This window comes from Lathyrus oleraceus, chromosome 3, assembly GCF_024323335.1.
Source record: "Lathyrus oleraceus cultivar Zhongwan6 chromosome 3, CAAS_Psat_ZW6_1.0, whole genome shotgun sequence".
NCBI classification, from domain to species: Eukaryota; Viridiplantae; Streptophyta; class Magnoliopsida; order Fabales; family Fabaceae; genus Lathyrus; species Lathyrus oleraceus.
The window spans coordinates 107,146,111-107,168,453 of record NC_066581.1 but is presented as its reverse complement, the minus strand read 5'-3'; the positions used below and the strand labels follow the sequence as shown (position 1 = coordinate 107,168,453).

At 33.4% G+C, this 22,343-nt stretch overlaps 3 protein-coding genes across 3 annotated transcripts; 1 reads left to right on the top strand and 2 right to left on the bottom strand.

The window, feature by feature from the left end:
* Positions 1 to 3,838: 3,838 nt before the first annotated feature.
* On the bottom strand, positions 3,839 to 5,361 carry LOC127129931 (uncharacterized). The gene is made up of 6 exons (XM_051059032.1): positions 5,250 to 5,361; positions 5,128 to 5,158; positions 4,865 to 4,964; positions 4,568 to 4,773; positions 4,251 to 4,493; positions 3,839 to 4,163 (listed from the first exon to the last, which is right to left on the bottom strand). Exons 1-6 carry the CDS (start codon positions 5,359 to 5,361, stop codon positions 3,839 to 3,841), a joined length of 1,017 nt encoding a protein of 338 aa, XP_050914989.1.
* A 4,465-nt stretch (positions 5,362 to 9,826) lies between these two features.
* Positions 9,827 to 13,193, top strand: LOC127128966 (probable purple acid phosphatase 20). Its single transcript, XM_051058311.1, has 5 exons — positions 9,827 to 10,156; positions 11,717 to 12,005; positions 12,089 to 12,663; positions 12,740 to 12,828; positions 12,936 to 13,193. Exons 1-5 carry the CDS (start codon positions 10,004 to 10,006, stop codon positions 13,117 to 13,119), a joined length of 1,290 nt encoding a protein of 429 aa, XP_050914268.1. The 5' UTR covers positions 9,827 to 10,003; the 3' UTR covers positions 13,120 to 13,193.
* Positions 13,194 to 20,415: 7,222 nt separating this feature from the next.
* LOC127129930 (uncharacterized) lies at positions 20,416 to 22,343 on the bottom strand. Its single transcript, XM_051059031.1, has 4 exons — positions 22,201 to 22,343; positions 21,340 to 21,482; positions 21,176 to 21,249; positions 20,416 to 20,919 (listed from the first exon to the last, which is right to left on the bottom strand). Exons 1-4 carry the CDS (start codon positions 22,341 to 22,343, stop codon positions 20,416 to 20,418), a joined length of 864 nt encoding a protein of 287 aa, XP_050914988.1.

The following is a 22,343-nucleotide window of genomic DNA, read 5'->3' as shown; positions in this document are numbered from 1 at the left end:
CAAACCATAGTGACATATCACAAGTTAACAATAATTTGATGAATGGGCCACTATCTTCTGAAAGTTATACAATAGTAGTTCCTCGACCCTTAGAGACAACTAATAATTAACATTTCGTATATAATCAATAACTATACTAGACAACAACCCTCCGAAAAACATATAGGACAATTATGTTAAGGTTGTGATAGTATTGAAGGATTACTTTCTTTCTTACATACCTTTTGCATTTTATGTGCCACATTCTAATCTTAAAAGTATGGGTGTTGCTTTCGTGTCTGAATATTTGCACCATAAATAGAGTCCTGCATCATCCACATGAATGTGGAATCATTGAATATTTTATTAGACATAAATTTTAAGCATCATGTAATAATATTCTTAGTGTAATTAGGATCATTACTCACACTTGACCTATGAATTTGTATAAATTAAATTTAAGAGAATTATAGATTATTTTTGAAACGGTTGCCTAGGTAATTAGACACCCAATTTATGCTACGCCATGAGGCGTAGTTAATCCACAACTATATTTTTTTCTAGTTAAACATTTATTTTCTTGTAGTGTTAGTATAAATGCTACAAACATTTCATTTTTTATGTGAAAATAATGATATCTTGCTTGCTTTTACCTTTTATAAACACCTCAAAATCTCATACTAGATGAGCAACAAAATAAAAGTTATGCTATCCGCATAACAAAGTTATTTGTGGGGCAAAGTAACCAAAAATATTCTCAACACATAATAACTCCCAACTTACATATTAAGTATATTACTTTCTTCTCAATATTTGTATCTCCAAATCATACCTTGAAATTTGAAGTGCAACGATGGGAATTAAGATTAAGCCTCTTCATAGATGTCATTAAGTGCGATAATGCTAATTAGGGTTCATGCTAGTGTAGCTCTGTGCAAACACGACTTCTTGCTTACTTTAAAGCAGTTCAATGCATCTCAAAATTAGGAATTACATAAAAATTATGCTAGTAATTCTTGAAAACCAACTCTTGTTAGATGAGATAAAAGAAATATGGTGATGCAAAATAAACCCTAGATTCATCTGCATCGGTTTTCGTTTTTGGGTTATGCTGCTTTCACCTAAATGCATTTTGGAGACGTCGTCGACTTAAGTTATAGTGGCGTCGGTTAAAAGAGTCAATTCATCAGATTAGCACACCAAATTAACTCGTCAAGTTCTAATCATTCTTCTTCTTTTCCATCACTGTCACATCACGTCCAAAGGCGTGAGGGCGCCCTAGCTCTAGAAATCCTAGTTTTAAACTCAAGGACGTTGGCGTCAGATTCCTTCTAACAATCTTCATAGAAACACCATATTATCTTCATTTTATGTCGTTGGTATAATCCCTAATGTATTAAGAGTGAAATAAAAAAGATGATACAACATAAGAAAATTAGTTAGTGAAAACAGAAAGGGTTTGGCTTATCTTTGTTCCATAATTGTTATCATCGCCTCAACTTGAACATGTCATTGTCGCATCCATTTGAATATACTACGAAGAAGAAAGGGAAGGTTGGCGAAGTATTTCTCCAAACATGAATGATCATTCATTCACTGGTGTCTTCATTTCATCTCCTTAGGAAAGATTAACAAATTCTACTTATGATCATTGTCTTTCCTACCGGTGGTTGCTTGAGTTTGCGACTTGTGTTAGTTTTATCAGACCCATAATGGAGGTCACTTTAATTGTCAAAAAGTACATGCGTGCATGGTATTCTTACACGAGTGTGAGATATTCAAAGGCCTTTGTAGGTAAGGGTGGTTAGGGCTTGCTTACGGTGGTGTGAGATCATGTTTGCTAAGGGTACAATGATTTGTCTTTACTCATCCCAAAAGGATGAAGTATTTATAAAGGCTTTTGGACATAGGATTAAGGGAAGTTACCCCACTACAAGATCATGGAGATGAAAGGTTTATTCCTCCTTTGACCCATTCTTTTATTCTGTTGTAACTAAACACATCATCTTGCATGTCTACTAGACTAGTGGAAAGAGTCCGGGTGGATTGTTACTAAGATCCGAGTGGCTTCATGGCTCATTTTCGATTGATGGCAGCTTCATTGAATAACTCGTCACTCACCCATGCACCGACCTTCCACACTTTTATGTAAGCGGTCATCTATTGAAGCCCAATAATGTATATATATATATATATATATATATATATATATATATATATATATATATATATATATATATATATATATATATATATATATATATATATACATATATATATAGCTTAAATGCACTTTTGGTCACCGTAGTTTGGTATGTTAAACAATTGGTCCCCCTATTACAAAACCTGTGATTTTGATCCCTTAAATTTGATTGCTTTTGGATTTACATGACCCCCCATCCAATTTTTATTATGTGTCAATTCATTAATGACATGGCAGGTACTATTTGAATACATGTCAGTATTTTCAAATATTTTAATTTCCACCTGGATATTTTAATGTAGAAAATATTTAAAAACATTTTGAAAATTGAAAAAAAAATTATAAATGACTAAAATAGGAAATAAATTCATCCTCTCGTGTGCCCAGATTTTTGCAACCTTTCCTTCATCGTTTTTCTCCAACCTCAGATTTCCTTCATCTCCTTCATCGTTTTCCTGCAGAAACATTTCTCTTCAACGTGTGCCCAGTTCGCCATTTATGTGGATGATGTCGCTACAATCCGATTTCAGGCATGAAAGTAGTTCTTCAAGTCGTTCTAGGTATGTATACAAGTGTGGTTTGGATGCTCAATTGATGACAACATGGATAGATGCTAACCCAAGTCGTCATTTATATGGATGTGAGATGTATAAGGTATGTATAAGGATCTCCATTGATGTTTACAGATTCAATGTTAATAGTCTGGTATGTTGATGTTTACAACTTCATCTCTAATGATGCTTATAGGTTCAAGGTTTCAAGAAATGTAGTCACTTTGTTTGGTTGGATGAGGAGATAAATCCTAGGGCAAAAGAGTTAATCTCTGCATTATTAAAGAACATAAATAAAGAGAAGGCGACAATTAAATCTTACAAAGTAAAAGAGGAAGAATTGAAGATGAAAGTGAAAATGTTGAAGAAACAGTTGAAGAAACAATTGAAGATTAATTGGATATTATTGTTTGTTATATTGTTTGCATTTGTTGGGACAACATTGATGAAACAGGTTGTAGGTTAATTAGGTTTTAGATTATGTTGTTATGCTGTCTGATATAATATTGTAATAGAATTTGAATGAAAGTACTGATTATGTTCTAATATAGTCTGATACAATGGTTATGTTGTTATGTTATTATGAGGATATGCATGTTATAAAGTACTGATAATGTTGTCTGATATAATGTTATGTCATGTTATACTATTATAAAGTACTGAGGATAATGTTATAAAGTACTTATTATGTTGTCTCATATATTGAAAATACTGTCAAAATGAACATTAATATAACCAATATATATATATATATATATATATATATATATATATATATATATATATATATATATATATATATATGTATATATATATATATAACTGATATAATTTGAACTCAAAATACTGTCAAAATGAATATTAATATACAACCAATATACTTAACATGACCTTGTTTGAACATTAATATATGAACATCCAAAATAAAACCCAAGACAGTACTTGAGTCAAAGTGAAACTACTTAAGTCATAAACTAGTTAAGTCATACAATACAACCAAAATAAGTCATAAATTACTTAAGTCTTAATGAAACTATTCTTGAGTAGGTTGAGGAGCTTGTGAACTTTGTGCAATTTCTCTTTGCTTTTCTTTGGACTTTTTTGTTCACTTTCCACCTTTCACTTTCTTAGTCTTCTTTGACTTATTACCACCTTTTGGAATTGCTCTGTCAGCTGCCCTTTTTCCTTTACAGCTCCTCTTATTATGTCCCATAGCACCACATTTTGCACATTTGACAGTTAAAAACCTACTTGGTAGTATGTGGGGGTTTCTAGGTTCATCATTCATCTTGTTCCTTTGTTTTTTTTGCCTGCCCATGACTCTCCTCATCACTGGTGGTGCCATTATATTCAGATCATCTACAAGCCACAATTGTGGTTCGTTGGTTGAATACACAATGTTTGAGTAAGTGTCCATAAATGTAGATTTCCTAAACAAAATAAAACAAATGTCCATAAACAAAACAGACCAAGTATAGAAAAACAAAACAGAACAAGTATACATAAACAAAACAAACCTATAGCATGCAGTAACATAATCCTCAAGTTGTTTCTTGATGTTCCATATGCATGCAATTACATGACAACAAGGTATACCAGACAAGTCACACTTTCTGCATGAGCAAGCTTCCTTTTTCAGATCAACACAGTAAGTTTCAATGCCATTGGTGACACCAAATATTGATAGGTTATCATCACCATGCCATGTGGGACTCCACCCTTGTGCTTGCTTCTTATTCTTCTCAATAACCAACTGAATTCTAGGACATATGGATCCAGTGTAGCCATGTAACAACTCCTTCTAACTTATCATCCTCTTGGTGGAACATCTAACATATCTTCCCATGTATCCTCTTTCATTGCCTTCATCCTCAATATTGCCCTTTCCCAGGATGGAACTGTTGTTTCCCTAGCAGCTGCCCACAACACTTCCTTTAATTCCAATCCAGGGTGTTTCTTCTTCCAATTTCCATATAAATGTTTCACACATAATATGGACTCCACATTGGCACTGATGCCTTGAACAACTGGAACTAGTCCCTGTCACATGCATAATACGGATAATATGTAAACATCTAAATGCATAATATGTAAACAAGTAAATGCATAAGTATATGTATAAGTGCTTTACCTTTTGCTGATCTAATATAAATGCATAGGACCTCTGACTGTATCCTTCCAAATCATGCATAAGAAGGTCTAAAAACCATTTCCATGAATCCTTTGTTTCACTTTAACTACAACATATGCAATTAGAAAATTTTGGTTATTGCCATCCCTCCATACTGCTGCCATTAATTGTCCACCATATTGCCCTTTTAAGAAACATGCATCCAACCCAATAAGAGGTCTGCATGTCTTTGCAAACCCTGCCTTGCAAGCCTTTAAACATACCTAAATTCTTCCAAACACATGGTTTCCATTACTATCAGCACATTATATTAAAACAGTACTATTAGGATTTAATTTCAATAACTCTTGTCCATAACTTCTCAAATGAGTGAATTGCTTAATACCAGCCCCTTGAACTAACTTCATTGCTTTCCTCTTTGCCACGTATGCCTGATCATGTGATAGTTTCACTCCCCATCTCTCAACAACTTCAGCTCTGAGACCTGATGGATTCATAGAAGGATTATGTCTAAGTATGCTTGTAAACTTGTTGGCAAGCCACTTTATCTTTGCACTCCTGTTGTCAGCAGTCCTATGTCATGTATGGTCTTCAATTAAAGTCATAACTTGCCAAAACTGTTAGCCAATCCTCTTGCTAAATCTCATGTAGAACTTATAACCATTAGTGCATTTAACCACAATCCTTTTTGGAATCATTCTTTTTAATAAATACATTCTTTTTATTCTCCATGGCATAGTCCTTGACAACATCCCTTATCATTTCTTTGTTAGTAAACATCATCCCTAACTGAAACTTCATTCCTGACCAGACTTATAGGTAGGGTACTTCACGCCTTCATCCTCATCATCACTCTCTTGTGATGTATATGGATGGTGTGAATCCTCACTCTCACCATGAACCATATTAACCCGATCTTTCTTGTTTTGGAAGCTAGAAGCCTCACCTAAAGTCTCTTGGGGATATACCTTATTCCAATTCATCTCACCCTCCTCAGATTCTTCACTAAATTGATATTCATTATCCTCAAAACTACCCTCACTTGCAACATAATCCTCATTAATATCAGTAGTTCCTTCTTCAGCAACAACATTAGGATCAATAGTAACATCATCTTCAACAACACCATTAGGATCAATAGTTCCTTCTTCAGCAACACCATTAGGCCAGTAGTGACATCATTTTCAGCAACACCATTAGGATCAATATTTTCTTCTTCAGCAACACCATTAGGATCAGTAGTGACATCATCTTCAGCAACACCATTATGATTAGTATTTTCTTCTTCAGCAACACCATTAGGATCAGTAGTGACACCATCTTCAGCAACACCATTAGGATCAATATTTCCTTCTTCAGCAACACCATTAGGATCAATAGTGACTTCTTCAGCAATAGTGACTTCCTCAGTAACATCTACACTTTTAAACCTAATGCATTATACATAATCTTTAGCATCTAATTTAGTAGCTAGTTCACTATCATCAATAATCTGAGGAATCCCCACACTATTCTCCACATACACATCTATTACATCATAGCCTACAACATATTTTGAAAATTGCAGTACATCCTAATCATTGTTCAAGGGTCTAAGACCACGAGAAAAGATATATGCAGGGTGCCAATACCACAAACACTTCATATTTACATAACCCTCACTCTTAATCATATCTTCTAACTCCATGTAAGACATATAATCAACATCCCAACTCTAGTTCATATAAGTAACTTCCCCATTTACATACCATTTTACAGGCATCTCAATTAATTTACCCCTATGATGTATTCTCAACCTAATCTTATTACTCATAGCAGGCTTACAAAAAAACTAACAAAAATTAAATCAAACAAACATAAACTAACACCAGGGACCTCAAGGACCATAACAATACTTTAGCAATACTAAACTAAGGGGACCACAAGGAAAATAATACATACCTTACACAATATTTGACCCTCTCCTTTTGACTTCCAAACTTCTTCATCTTCGTAACAAATTGCACGAATTTCACGGTGTATACAAAACACACACAAGAAACGATGGAGATAATTTGGATATTAGGGGTTGCCAAAAGGGGATTAGGGTTTCAATTTCTAAAGAACAAGGCAATGAACGAGGAATAATTTATTTCCTATTTCATTAATTTATAATTTGTTTTCTCAATTTCCAAAATGTTTTTTTAATATTTTCTATATTAAAATATTCAGGTGGGGATTAAAATATTTGAAAATGTTGATATGTATCCAAATAGTACCTGCCACGTCATTAATGAATTAACACATAATCAAAATTGGATACGGGATCATGCAAATTGAAACACAATCAAATTTAAGGGGCCAAAATCGCAGATTTTGTAATAGGGGGACCTATTGTTTAAAACACTCAAACTAAGGGGACCAAAAATGCATATATATATATATATATATATATATATATATATATATATATATATATATATATATATATATATATATATATATATATATATATATATATATATATATATATATATATATATATATATATATATATATATATATATATATGGCACATCTAACATACATAATAGAATTATTTATTTATCCATAATTTCAAAAAAAAACTAATTATTTAGTAGTACCAATGACTTTTATAAAAGTTATTTAAATTTATTGTATTGTTTTTTTTTTAAATTTTCTAATATTTTGATTTTATTTCAAGTATACATTTAATTTAAAAGAGTAATTTTATAATTTAACTCTAATATTTATTTTATTATGTCACTGAAGAATGCATATCCAATAAATAAAATAATAAAATAATAATATTATATTTATTATGTCTATCAAATAGATAGTAAAATATTATTCTCCTATATTAATATCATATTTTATCTTTATCTAGTCAGATTCTTATCTTGGACTCTTATTTTTTAAATTTAATTTTATAAATAGAATATGATATTTTATTTATAAACATTTACAATCATGTTATTTAAAGCAATTTGTCAATGGTTAAATAAATTGAGAATACCCCATGGTTATGCTTCAAACTTAGTAAGGTGTGCCGATCAAAAGTCTAGGAAGTTGCATGGAATGAAAAATCATGATTGCTATGTTTTCATGGAACATTTGCTTCCAATTGCACTCGGACACTATCCAAACATGTGCTTAATCCACTAACTGAAATTAGTCATTTTTTTAGAGATATTTATTCATCACCTTTAAGAGTGAACAACATCATTAAGTTGGACCAAAATACTCCATTCATTCTCTCTAAGTTGGAATAAGTATTTTTGCATGGTTTTTTCAACTATATAGAACATCTACCTCTACATCTTGCATATGAAGCTTATCTTGGCGGATCTGTCCAATATAGATGGATGTATCCATTTGAAAGGTTCATGGGCGATTCAAAGCGATCGGTGAAAAATAAAGCTAAAGTTGAAGGATCAATATATGGACATTACTTGCATTGGGAAACATCACATTTTTGCAGCCATTATTTCAATCACTTGATGATAACTCCAAGAATCATAAGGAATGTAATAAATATTAACGAAAGAAGTCAATTTACCTTATCAGTCTTCGGTCTTCCAGGTCGTCCCTCTGGAAAGAAGAATGTGCATTGGTTGACCCAAAAAGTAATGTAATCTGCGCATGTTCGTGTCTTGATCAACTGCGATGAAATTAAACCATATCTTGAGTAAGTATACCCCAACTACCTAATTATCTTTACATTGTGAATATAAAACTTATTACATTCAAATTTATGGTGTGTTTCTTTACGGGGCATTTAACACCTCCTATTTTCATAGTACCAGTGAACAAGCAAGTATCGGTCACATTCATGTGTATTTTTCAACATGGTTCAAGGATAAATTGTCATGCATTATTGCACCGACTCAAGAAATACTTCATTTAAGAAACTTGTCTGAAGGCCCTGTTCAAAGCGCAAATGAATGACACACATACTTTGTGAACGAATATAAATTTCACACTGAGACATGGACCGAAGAGAATTTTTTTTTTATAAATAGTGGTGTATTTGTAAAAGGAGTTACAGATGATGGTGAATACAACTTCTATGGCGTTTTTACACATATCTACGAGTTGGTATACAATTACTTGGATTTGGAAAATAAAGTTGTCTTCTTTTATTGTAATTGGTATGATCCATCTTACAGAGGCACAAAAATAGATAATAAATATAATACGGTTGAGATTCAAATGGACAGAAGGTACAAAGAGTATGACCCTTTCATAATGTTACATATTATTAGGCAAACTTATTACGTTTCTTATCCTTAAATTGTGTCACGTAAGCGAGTGGCGTGTTGTAATCAAAACAAAACGATTGGATCAAACTGAGGAACTAGTGGATGACGTATATACATTATTTTTTTATATGACACATCTAACATACATAATAGAATTATTTATTATTCATAATTAAAAATAAATAAAACTAGTTATTTAGTAGTATCAATAATTTTGATAAAAGTTATTAAAATTTATTGTATTATTTTTTTAAATTTTTTAATATTTTGATTTTATTTATTAAATTTAAATTTTATTTCAAATATACATTTAATTTAAAAGAGTAATTTTATATTTAAATTTAATATTTATTTTATTATGTCACTGAAAATTGCATATCTAATAAATAAAATAATAAAATAATAAAATTATATTTCTTATGTCTATCAAATACATAGTAAAATATTATCTGTTATATTAATATCATATTTTATCTTTATCTAGTCACATTCTTATCTTATCTTGTACTCTTATTTTTTAATTTTAGTTTACAAACAGAATAGGATATTTTATTTATAGACATTTACAATCATGTTATTTTAATAATTGTAGTCTACTTCTATAGCCAAACATTAAAACCTTTGACAATACATTGAATGTAAATCAAACTCTATATGATATTTTATAAAAAAAAAACTATTTTCTAAAAGTACATAGTAACATAGGAAATATAACATGTATGCCATATTTATATATAGGGAAGAATCCAAAGATGGGGTAAAATTCATTTTCAAGATTTCATTAGGGTACTATAAATAATAGTGCTGCTCTCGTCTTCTTCATTCAAACAAAACATTACACACATTTGTTCATATATATATATATATCAAAAACAAAATGCGAAACCATTTTTCAAATCGAAATCTATTGGTTTTGGTTCTTATCATCGGAATATGCTTAGGTTTTGACGCTGTTCATTGCTACGACCGTCCACCTGCTCGTAAAACCGTATTTGTCCCTCACGATGAAGATGATTCTGCGCCACAACAGGTATTACACTGTTACTTCATGTTTCTGCTTTCAATTTTGATCGAAATCATTAAATGCTTGAGTAGTTAGTTACTCATATGACGACAAAATAACGTTCAATTGTTTTCATGTTTTAAATTTTCAATCACCAAAACTGAAAACAACATAGAAATCATTTGCGGTTAGGATTACGAAGTGGGACACACGAGGGTTTTCCCAGATAGTTTACTAGTTTTTTTTTTTGTTGCAAAAGTTGTTATAACAATTTTTTTTTTAATATTGAATTGAAAGTAAAGAATTCTTATATAAAATAAAGGAAAATATTTTAATTGAATTTATTTGTTAAGATGTATTGTACCTTTATACTATTGATGATATTGCTTTATACATTTATACTAAATACGAATAAAGTTGAGTTTCAATTTGTAAAAATGTAACAAATTTTTATTTATTTTTCCTAAAATGAATGATAAAAGAAAAAGTAAGGAGGTTGACAATACAAATCTGATATTTTATATATAGTTGAAAAATATTTTTCTTTGATAAATTTAATATACCTTTTTTATTTTATTTTTAGAACACAATATCGACATTAGACATTACACGATACCACCATTAAATACCATATTGCTACGCACACGATATTGACACTAGACATCATATTGATTTTGACAATTGGATATTAACATTGACACGTCAATCTTGATAATAATTTTAAAAAATAAATAATTTGAATGTAGTTAATGTAGTCACATTCGAGTGTTGGGTCTTAAGGTCTTAGGATCTTACGTGTTGAAGTTGTCTTTCAGAGTTATGATCCTAGAAAAATACATTTTTGTGGTCAAGATCGTATGCTGGGTCTTAAGATCTTATAATTTTAGGGCATTAATATTGACAGTTTTTAGCCATTCTCAAGAGACGTTTCTTTCGCATAAATTAGATTAGAAAAAAATATATATATATATATATATATATATATATATATATATATATATATATATATATATATATATATATTAATAAATGTAGAGTGTATTGTACTATTTTGTGGACCTATTGTAGTGTTTTCAATGAGTTGTATGAATATTTAAAAAATATAGATGAGTTGTTTAAATAATTAAAAAATGTGAAATAATATAAAAATTTAATAGGATCCATTTAAAGTATTAAAATAGGTTCTTTGAATAGCTCTTATGTTTTGATGTTGACTTTTATATAATTTTTAGGAGAATTACATAATAATGATTAAACTTGTTAGTTAGATTTATGTTTTATATATATATATATATATATATATATATATATATATATATATATATATATATATATATATATATATATATATATATATATATATATATATATATATATATATATATATATATATATATATATGTTAAATTACTACTTTGTTCTTTAATAAGATCTTTTAAGTATTCTATATCATAGTTTTACGATCTTACACTAGTCGTTTGATCCTATTTAAGATTTGGTGCTCGACTACCTTGATTGCATATCCGATATTATTTATAAAGCAAAGAGTTTGAGAAGTGTAATGAGGAGACTATGTGGGCTTTGTAGGTACATATATATCAAGTAGGCCAAAACAAGATGGGAATATCTTGGATTACAGACGATCCAACTCCTGCAACAGTGAAGTATGGTCCATCTCCTTCCGCAGATGCATCTTCTGCCACCGGAACTACCTCTTCTTACCATTATACTGGTTATCAATCTGGTGAAATTCACAACGTTGTAATTGGTCCCCTCAACCCCAACACAGTCTACTCCTACAAGTTAGGTGACTCCCCTAAAACATACAATTTCAAGACTACACCTAATCAACTTCCAATCAAATTCGCAGTAATTGGTATGTCTTGTGTTCTATATTTCTAATTCAGTTACATTACTATCTAAGTGGTAATAATTTTTAACTAATGTTTTTATTTGTAGGTGATCTTGGACAGACAGAGGACACTAAATCAACACTGGACCATATAAGTAAATCAAATTACGACATGTTGTTATTACCAGGTGACTTATCCTATGCTGATTTTATACAACCTCTATGGGACTCTTTTGGTCGTTTGGTTGAACCATTAGCAAGCCAACGTCCATGGATGGTCACTCAAGGTAACCACGAAGTCGAGAAAATTCCAATCATCCACAGAACACCATTCACAGCATACAATGCAAGATGGAAAATGCCGTTTGAAGAGAGTGGATCAGACTCTAACCTTTACTACTCTTTCGATGTGTCCGGTGTTCATGTCATAATGTTGGGATCTTACACCGATTTCGACCAAGGCTCTTCGCAATATAAATGGCTTCAAGGGGATTTACAGAAGATAAATAGAGAGAAAACTCCTTGGGTAGTGGTGTTGGTTCATGCTCCATGGTATAATACCAATGAAGCTCATCAGGGTGAAGGTGAATCTGTTAACATGAAGACTTCTATGGAAGATTTGCTCTATAATGCTCGGGTTGATATTGTTTTTACCGGACATGTTCATGCTTACGAACGCTTTGTAAGTATTTTTATACTTAGTTCTCGTTTGTCTTCTATTTCTATCTTTATTATAAATTTAACATTTTTGTTTTTAGACTCGAGTTTATAAGGATAAAAGTGACAACTGTGGTCCAGTGCATATTACTATTGGGGATGGTGGCAATCGTGAAGGACTAGCCACAAAGTAATATTTCTAAGCATTTGAACTATTAATCAACATTATCAAAGGAATTGTAATATTATAAGTCATGATTTGATTAACAATTGTGTGATATGTGTTATAACAAACAGGTACCAAGATCCTAAGCCAGATATATCATTGTTCAGAGAGGCTAGCTTTGGACATGGGTTGTTTGAGGTGGTTAATGGATCACATGCACGTTGGACTTGGCATAAGAATGATAATGATGAATCTGTTGTTAGTGATTCTGTTTGGCTCACAAGCTTATCCTCTAATACTGCGTGTAAAGTGTGAAATATGCTTTGGGAATTAAATTAAATTTCCTAACAATAATTATATGAATTAATGTTGGTTAGTTTACGTTTTAATTGGAGTGTTCTTTCAGATAATTATTGAATTGTATGTCATTTTTGAGAAATAATATTTGAAATCTATTATAATTTAGAATTCATCACTCCACCATTGGAGTCTACGACATGCAACCACTACGCCAAATAAGGGAAAAGAGGGCGCTTATTTTGGCCTATAACAGCGCTTTTAAGCGCCCTCTAAAGTGGCGCTGGCATAGGTAAAGACAGCGCTTTGTTTTTCTGGAGAAAGCGCTGTCTAAAGTGGCCACATTATAGTGCGCTTTCAGAAAAAAGCGCCCTATGGAGTGGTCCATAAAGGGACACCTTAGAGGGCGCTTTCTGGAAAAAGCGCCCTCTAAAGTTGTCAATGTAAAGTGTTTAAAGGGCGCTTTTAGGAAAAAGCGTCCTCTAAAGTTGTCAATGTAAAGTGTTTAGAGGGCGTTTTCAGGAATAAGCGCCCTCTAAAGTTGTCAATGTAAAGTGTTTAGAGGGCGCTTTCAGGAAAAAGCGCCCTCTAAAGTTGTCAATGTAAAGTGTTTAGAGGGCGCTTTCAGGAAAAAGCGCCCTCTAAAGTTGTCAATGTAAAGTGTTTAGAGGGCGCTTTCTGGACAAAGCGCCCTCTAAAGTGTTAGTTATTTTAAAAAAATTTGTTTGAAAAACAGTGGATATTTAATTGGTAACCTATTCGCATGCTGCAAAAGTGTAAAATTCATATTGATTTCATCCTTTAATCCAATGTTATACACCATTAATCCATTGATATATACAACATGAATCCATTTATATACAACATTAATCCTCCATATATACAACATTAATATATGATTCTTTGATCAACAATATACAACAACATATTCATGATTTAGTAAAGTTACAACAACAATATACAACATATATACAACAACAGCATACAACAACAACATTCCATACATATATGTACAACAATATACAACCTAGCTATATGATTCTTTGATCAACAATGAATTGACACAATTCATCCTTGATTTCATCCAAATTTGCTCTTGAGTAAGTTTTGTATTCCTCAAAGTACTACAATTAAGAGAATAAAACATATTCATGATTTAGTAACAAATTAGATGAAATATTCGATAATATTAAAATAAACCCTAAGTTATTATTCCATACCATTTTTGGGATGTCTATACGATTCAACGCAATGATGTCTCTCATAAATCTCAATACAAAAAATCCGCAATCGACCGAATTATTTTGCTGAGGACACTACACAGAAAAACAAACAATATATATATAGTTAATTTCTTACAAACACTATTATAAGCAAAAAAACAAACACTATTATAAGCAAAAATAAGATACTTAATATATACCTGAACTCTGATCCAGGTAATGTCCTTCCTATTGCGGTATTTCTTTTTCAATCTAAATTTTATTATTGCCCTAACAAAATAAAAACGTATATTGAGATCAATCTGACAGACATAATTAAATATACAAATACACACGAATATTTAGGGGAATTTCACTTACGCGTCAACCGTCTTCTTCATATTCGGATATTTACTCCAATCATCCGATAAAGAATCGAGATAATACACTATTAGTCTCGAAAGATCCATAGCAACCAACACCCAGTGACCACTGTAAAATAAAACAAAAATTTAGATGAATGAAAATTTTCTACGTAAAAGATATACATAGATTAGAATGAAATTATTAGAAAGAAAATCTAACCCGTTGCCAGAATTAAACGGTAAAAAATACAAACTGGGTGTAGTATTATCGCCGGCCGCCATGAATATATCGACTAGATCATTCTTTACGGATGTTGGATTATTCGTTATTAACGTTGCATTGATACGGGAAGCAGCAATAAAATTGAAACGGTTACACAATTCAGTTCCCCGCATCAATGTTACATACATATACCTTAAATAGAAACATAATAAACATTAGACTACTCATTGAAATGTGTAAATAAATTGTTCAACTAAGTAAATTATAGATTGATCGGAGTACCATATGTATGTACGAATGACATCGATGCCCAATTCGGTGTGTTCAAAAAGTTGTTGGAAGTCCTCCTTTCCAATTATTTCGAAATGAGCAGCTCCGAAAACACCTTCATCAAAATTTATAGTACGAATGGCCCCATGCATAATATCGGACTCCTCCACCATTTTCTCAAGACGCATCATAATTTGAGATTTTGTCCCGGACGTCGTTGGAATATCCTTAGCAGCGCTTTTCAACTCTCGACCGGGAACCTAAAAATTCATATAAAATAAATCATGACTTTTTGTGATGCAACAGAATCGTTGCGTATATAATTCAATGGGTATATATATTTGTACCTCTTTTTGAGATGCAACCGACTCAATGCGTCTTGAAATCCCTTTACCAACTTTATGTGTGGGTCTTGTAGGAGTCTAACATTACCATATAATTGATTAAATATCATAATTGTAGCTGAATTGAAATGTGAAACTAAATATTCATAATCATTTAGAACATATATACCTCGACATCAGGGAAAATTAGATCTGACGGCCAACCAACAAAGGATCCGACTGCATCTCGCATCAACGTTGTCTCTGAAACAACGTCAGGTAATGGTAGACGGGCGTCCGTATCTAATACGAGGTCAACCGAAACTTTCATAAATCCCACCGGGAGGGGATTATGGTGAAGTAATTCACCCGAAGTATTGTGCACTTTTCCCTTGCCAACCATGCGATAAGTTGGTGACGATAGATACAACTGACAAGGTGAAATGCCCTAAACCAATAATAAATGTTATTGTTAACTTGTATATGTGTCAAGTAAAAAAGTGCTATTTTAATTTCATAATAACATATATAATTACCTCGGGAAATTTCGGTTGATAATTGATACTAGCTCGGTCACTAGTATCTTTTGCCTCGGAGGCGCACCTTTCCTCTCTATACCTTGCATTCTCGATTTACAGTTGGAGTACTTGTGCCCTTAACTCCGCCAAGGTCTCCATCACCTCTTTGTTGGTAGGATTTTTTGTTTTTGGTTTTTTATAAAATGACGACGGAGTCACACCAAAACCCTTACCCCTCACATGACCGGAATACTCAGGAACATTTAGTACTCGACTAAGTACGCTCCTGCAATCCTGGACCTCGGTTGAAGGTACGGTTTGGGATAAAGTTTCCTGAAATATTATTAGAGGAGATTAAAATTGAATTATATGTCTAACAAAATTTTCGATATAATTAAAGAAATAATGTTACATATACTTACACATTCGTCATAAACATTTTGGACCGCTTCAACGACAGCCCCATCCTTCCCAACCCGAGCAGCCTTCCATAATACGTGCTCCGGAAGAGATGTTGCGTCACTTTTCTCCTCGGCTAGCTACACATTGAATTAGATTATAAGATCATCAATTATAACACATTGTGACAATGTATAAGCTCATAGCATTTGAATATACTCACAATTCTTTGTTGTAACCGTGCATAACCCGTACGCCCTTTTTTGTACGGATACGCGGGTTTTGATGCCCTTTTCCTATTTTTGTCGCTTATTTCCTGGATAAAAAAGTTTAAGGCATATTAGAACCAAGTAACTTAACAATTGTATAATACCATAATTAATAGACATTACATGAAATTTTTCGTTTCTTCGTTTGGCGACAAAGTTATCCCATTCATCGGCTGAAATAATCTCGACATACTTCATTGGCCGTTCTCCTTCAACAAATTTTCCTTCCTCATCCTTGAGAAATTCGTTGCACAAAAAGGATCGAAATCCTCGGAGTCTTTTTCCGGCCAATTGAATACAATATTTTTGCCGGCTTTCATCGATGTGAAAGGATCTCTAAAAAACATACAAATGGAGTGTGTTATTATAAAGTAATATTATAACAATATATGGTTAACAAATAGTCAACAAAAAAAACATATAACAACATATGGTAAGTACCTGTATCTCTGACCATATTTTTTCCTTGCCAACCTTCAAGTCCGGACTTCTCCAATTATCACATGTAATCGGAATATATTGTCGAACAAGGAAACCAATGTAACTTGCCAACATTGAACCGTTAGGCTCAATTAGTTGGTCTTCAGCACTCCAATGTACTTCAAATTTTACACCCTTGTCTCTTGCACGAATGATTGACTTCATAACAGTCAATCCTCGTTTGATTTCTTTTTCAACATTATTACGTGATTCATTCGCGGCATGGGTATCGTCTTGGTTAGCCATTTTATCTGTAATATAGAAATGATTCAATAAGACCCAAGTAAGACAATGATTCAATACGTCAACACATTCATATACCTTCCATTTCTCTCATGTTACAACAATCTAAACTCTTTTTTTTTATCATTATTGAATACAAACTCACACACACCTACTGCATGCAAAAGACCAATGCAAACTTATGGTGTTTGGAACATGAACAAACTTGCATCCATAATCATCAAACTTCCAAGCATAAGCTCAAACACACTTCAAATATATCAGTTTTCAATCAGAAATAAAAAACTCAGTTTGCCCTAAACAACATTAATCAACATAATGCACAAAATGAAAAACTAAGTTTAGAAAATGCCCTAATCAAACACATGAAGAAAGTGAACGGTAACGATGGAGAAGAGAAATACCTTAAAGGTGACGGTAACGATGGAGAAGAAAGTGAACAGTGACGGTGGAAGAGGATAACTCAGTGAACGTGAACGCAGCAGCAGAAAAAGGCGACGGCGGCGATGACGGTGAGGGAGGGAGAACGAACGGAGGACGAGAGTAATCGCAGTAGAGAGTAATCGCAGTTGAGAGAAAACCCAGTTACGTAAACGAAATAGCTTATAGAGAGGGAAAATAAAGAGACATGCAGTATATGTTATAATTTTAATGTTTACTAAAGGGGACCTTAGAGGGCGCTTTTGTAAAAAAAGCGCCCTCTAAAGGGGGCCTAAGAGGGCGCTTCTGAAAGCGCTCTCTAAGGCTTTCCAAAAGCGCCTTCTAAACTGGAAATGTACATGGACTTAGAGAGCGCTTTTTCAAAAGCGCCCTCTAAGGGTAACCTTAGAGGGCGCTTTCACTAAAGCGCCCTCTATTGTTGTCCCTCCATTTCCTCATTATTTTTTTTTTTGCTTCACTTTAGAGGGCGCTTTGTTACAAAAGCGCCCTCTAAAGGGGGCCTAAGAGGGCGCTTCTAAAAGCGCTCTCTAAGGCTTTCCAAAAGCACCTTATAAACTGGAAATGTACATGGACTTAGAGAGCGCTTTTTTAGAAGCGCCCTCTAAGGTTACCCTTAGAGGGCGCTTTCAATAAAGCGTCCTCTATTGGTGTCCCTCCATTTCCTCATTATTTTTTCGCTTCACTTTAGAGTGCGCTTTGTTACAAAAGCGCCCTCTAAAGTGCGCTGTCTATTCTAGTAGTATGCTCCTTATTTTTTCTCTTCACTTTAGAGTGCACTTTTGTAATAAAGCGCCCTCTAAGGGGCGCTGTCTATTCCAGTTTTTGGCGTAGTGAACTCTGATGGTGTCATGGTGTATTTTACTACTATTAAACTTTTTTTTTGTTTTTTTTTTGTTTTTATCACCGATATCCGGTTTATTGACCGATTAATTCAGTTTAGGAGTTAGTTCTGATATCAAGTGATTTTAATTCTTTCTCAATCGTACTTGTGAGAGATTGAATGTGAACCATAGTTCTCCCTAGTAACTCCAACACCAATCGCAACTAACGTTTGATTTAAACTCAATTTTTAATAATAAAAAAGTTCATAACGCGAGTAACACAAAATAAATGTGACTTTTTAATTTATAAAATATTTTAATAGATAAAATTTCTAAAATATTTTAATAGATAAAATGAAAGAGACTTTAATTATACACATTTACAGACAAATTTCACCTTTCTTTTAATATGCGAGAGAAAAATTAATTGATTAATCATTATTTTTATACTAATCAATCAAATATTTATCATTCATCGTCAACTTATCTATCGATTCATATGTATTCATCTAGCGTAAATTGTCTCATAAACGCACAAACTCTTTAGGTAACAACAGCTGAAGCGGCCAAGATAACACTTGCATCTCAAGCGGATGAGGTTGAAGGTGCCTTGAAAAAGGAGAAGGAGAAGAAAAAGGTGAAGACCAACGAGGATATCTTGGCAGCGGTGAGGAAGGAATATAAAGATTCTTTGGATAGTATCATCCAACCTGCTATTGAGGTCTTCCAAAATGTCGTCAACTAGATGGAGGTGTTATGCTCGAGTCTATGAGGGATCCTTGTCGTCCTTTCAGACAATCAAAATGTTGGATCCCTATGAGGGATCCTTGTTGCCCTTTGAGACGATCACAAACACTAGATCCTTATGAAGGTTCATTGCTGCATTTGGAGGCGATATAACATGCCCTCATGAAGGAATCTTGTTGCCCTTTGTAACGATCAAAGACACTAAGCCCTCACAGAGAAACCTTTGCCACTCCCCTTTTCGGCTAAAAGATGCTTCAAATGTAACACTCTGACTTAATTAGACTTTTATTTATTTATTTAATTATTTATTTGATTTAAGTGATAAAATTATTTAAATAATTATTTTGTGTGATTTTTGGCGGTTTGGCCGGTGAGGAGTAATTTGGGGAGTTGTGTTTAATTAATTAGTTGAGTGGGAACTAATTAATCAAAATAATTAGAAATTGATAGATCATGTAGGGTGTCTAAATCATGAGATCTTTCAGATGTGGAGAGTTTGAGCATCGTGCTCCTGAGTGAAAGAGCACAATTATGAATTACTTCAAGTGTGGGAAGCCAGGTCACCGAGCTGCTGACTATAGGAGTAATAATCTGACTTGCTTTAATTATGGAGAGTGGTGTCATATTAGTACTTAGTGTGAGAAACCTAAGAAAGCTCATTCTGGAGGGAAAGTTTTTGCTTTGAGTGGAGCAAAGACTATTACATCTTATAACTTGATTCGAGGTATGTGCTTTATCAATATTATTAATATGAGTGTGACACATTCATTTATATTTGCTGAGTGTGTGTCAAGATTGAGTTTGGAAGTGTCTGCTATGAGTGGTAGCATGGTCATTCATACTCCAACTAATGGTTCAATGACTACTTTGTTGGTGTGTTTGAATTGTCCTTTGACAATTTATGGTCGAGATTTTTGAGTTGACTTGGTTTGTTGTCTCTAAGTCAACTTGATATTCTTCTGGGAATGAATTGGTTGGAGTTCAACCATGTGCATATCAAGTTTTTTGATAAATCAGTGAAGTTTCTTGAATTCGAAGAGAGTACAAAGTCGATTTTCATGGCCATGGGGCATGTAAAGATGTCCTTGAGAGAGAGAGAGAGAGAGAGAGAGAGAGAGGATGCTAAACACACAAGCACTTATCAACTGATCCATTAGATCATCAATCCTAGGAAGTGGATATTTGTTCTTGATAGTCACTTTATTCAGCTGTCGGTAGTCCACATATAGCCTCATACTACCGTCCTTCTTCTTCACTAACAACACAAGTGCACCCCACAACGAAACATTCAGACGAACAAACTTCTTCTCAAGCAGATTTTCCAGTCGCTTCTTCAATTCATCCAATTCTAAAGCAAACATCCTATAAGGATCAATCGACACCGGACTAGTACCATGTACTAAGTCTATAGAAAACTCCACCTCACGCTCTAACGGAAAATTACTAATATCATCTAGAAACACTTCTGGAAAATCGCTCACCACATGTAGTTCGTCCAACACGGCTTTAGTCTCCGCCTACATAGAATCTAATATCATAAATATTGCAACATCTTCCTTCACGAACTCATTCACTTTCTTAGCTGATACGAATAACTCATCACTAGTATCAAACTCTGGAAATGACACAACCTTGGCAAAACAGTTGATATGGACATGATTGAACTCCAACCAGTTCATTCCAAGGATAACGTCAAGATTCCTGAGAGGTAGAGACATTAAATCCATACCAAAAACTCTTACCATTGATAGTAAGTGGACAATTCAAACAAACCCACAAAGTGAGTACTAGACCTAGAGTCGGGGTATCAACAATCATGTTCCCATCCATAGAGGATAATTTCAAACCTAACTTAGCACAATTAAGCAAAACAAACGAATGCGTCACACCCGTGTCAATAATAGAAATCAAAGGGATACCATTTATAAAACATGTACCTCGAATCAAACAGTCAGCACTAGTAGTATCTTCCCTAGACAAGGCAAATGCTTTCCCTCCCAATTGTGCTTTTTTCGGCTTCTGACAGTTGGTACTGATATGACCCATCTCACCCCCGTTATAACAAATCGGCCCATCGCTTCTACAACCCACATCATAATGACATGTCTTACCACACTTAAAGCACATCAGAACATTATTCTTGCACTTATTAGCACAACGACCCGACTTTCCGCACTTGAAACACTTAATAGAAGCGAAGTCGCTCCCCCACTTGGCTTTTTCTCATCTGTAGTCCTCTACTTCCTTTTGTAAGTTAGAGCATTGTATGGTTTTCCCCTAAAATGATTCTTTCCCCCATTTCACTAACATTCTTGTAATTAGCAGAACGAACCCTGCAGTCCTCATCATAAATCCTACACTTGTTCACTAGAGTACGAAACCTACGAATCTCCTGGTAGCCAATACATGCTTAATCTCAGGTCGTAGTCTGTTCTCAAACTTAATGCATTTGGATCCCTCCACAGCTGCACCATTGTAATGAGAAGAAAACTTCACCAGCTCCTCAAACTTGGCGGCATACTCAGAAACTGTCATGTTTCCTTATTTAAGCTCAATAAATTCAATCTCCTTCTTGGTACGCACATCTTCAGGAAAGTATTTCTCAAGGAATTGTACCCTAAAGACCGCCTAAGTGATCTCAACACCAATAACTTCTAGTCTCTGGCGAGTACCCATACTTCAGCTTCCTTAGACAACATGTGAGTACCAACCAATACCTTATGTCCTTTAGTATAAACCATTACTAGGAAGATCTTCTCGATATATTTGAGCCCGCCTGAGCACCGTTAGGATAGTACCTTCCCTTGAACATTGGCGGATTGTTCCTCTGAAATTTTCTCAACCAACGGAACTCATCACGTTCCTGATTCTGCTGTCCGTGTAGTGCATAGGCCACTGACTCTAAAGCATCAGCAATAGCGCAATCATTTCTTCCAGTCAT

What these genes read in the sequence shown, in the direction of transcription:
- LOC127129931 (XM_051059032.1), bottom strand. Translation starts at nt 5,361, where the DNA reads ATGAATCCATCAGGTCTCAGAGCTGAAGTTGTTGAGAGATGGGGAGTG. An exon ending in GAAGTTAGTTCAAGGGGCTG is followed by an intron (nt 5,159 to 5,249) that starts GTATTAAGCAAT and finishes ATGTGCTGATAG; the next exon opens with TAATGGAAACCATGTGTTTG. An exon ending in TATGTTACTGCATGCTATAG is followed by an intron (nt 4,164 to 4,250) that starts GTTTGTTTTGTT and finishes TATTTTGTTTAG; the next exon opens with GAAATCTACATTTATGGACA.
- LOC127128966 (XM_051058311.1), top strand. Translation starts at nt 10,004, where the DNA reads ATGCGAAACCATTTTTCAAATCGAAATCTATTGGTTTTGGTTCTTATC. An exon ending in ATGATTCTGCGCCACAACAG is followed by an intron (nt 10,157 to 11,716) that starts GTATTACACTGT and finishes TGGGCTTTGTAG; the next exon opens with GTACATATATATCAAGTAGG. An exon ending in AATCAAATTCGCAGTAATTG is followed by an intron (nt 12,006 to 12,088) that starts GTATGTCTTGTG and finishes TTTTATTTGTAG; the next exon opens with GTGATCTTGGACAGACAGAG.
- LOC127129930 (XM_051059031.1), bottom strand. Translation starts at nt 22,343, where the DNA reads ATGACTGGAAGAAATGATTGCGCTATTGCTGATGCTTTAGAGTCAGTG. An exon ending in CCGCCAATGTTCAAGGGAAG is followed by an intron (nt 21,483 to 22,200) that starts GTACTATCCTAA and finishes TGTGGGTTGTAG; the next exon opens with AAGCGATGGGCCGATTTGTT. An exon ending in GTCTAGTACTCACTTTGTGG is followed by an intron (nt 20,920 to 21,175) that starts GTTTGTTTGAAT and finishes GATTCTATGTAG; the next exon opens with GCGGAGACTAAAGCCGTGTT.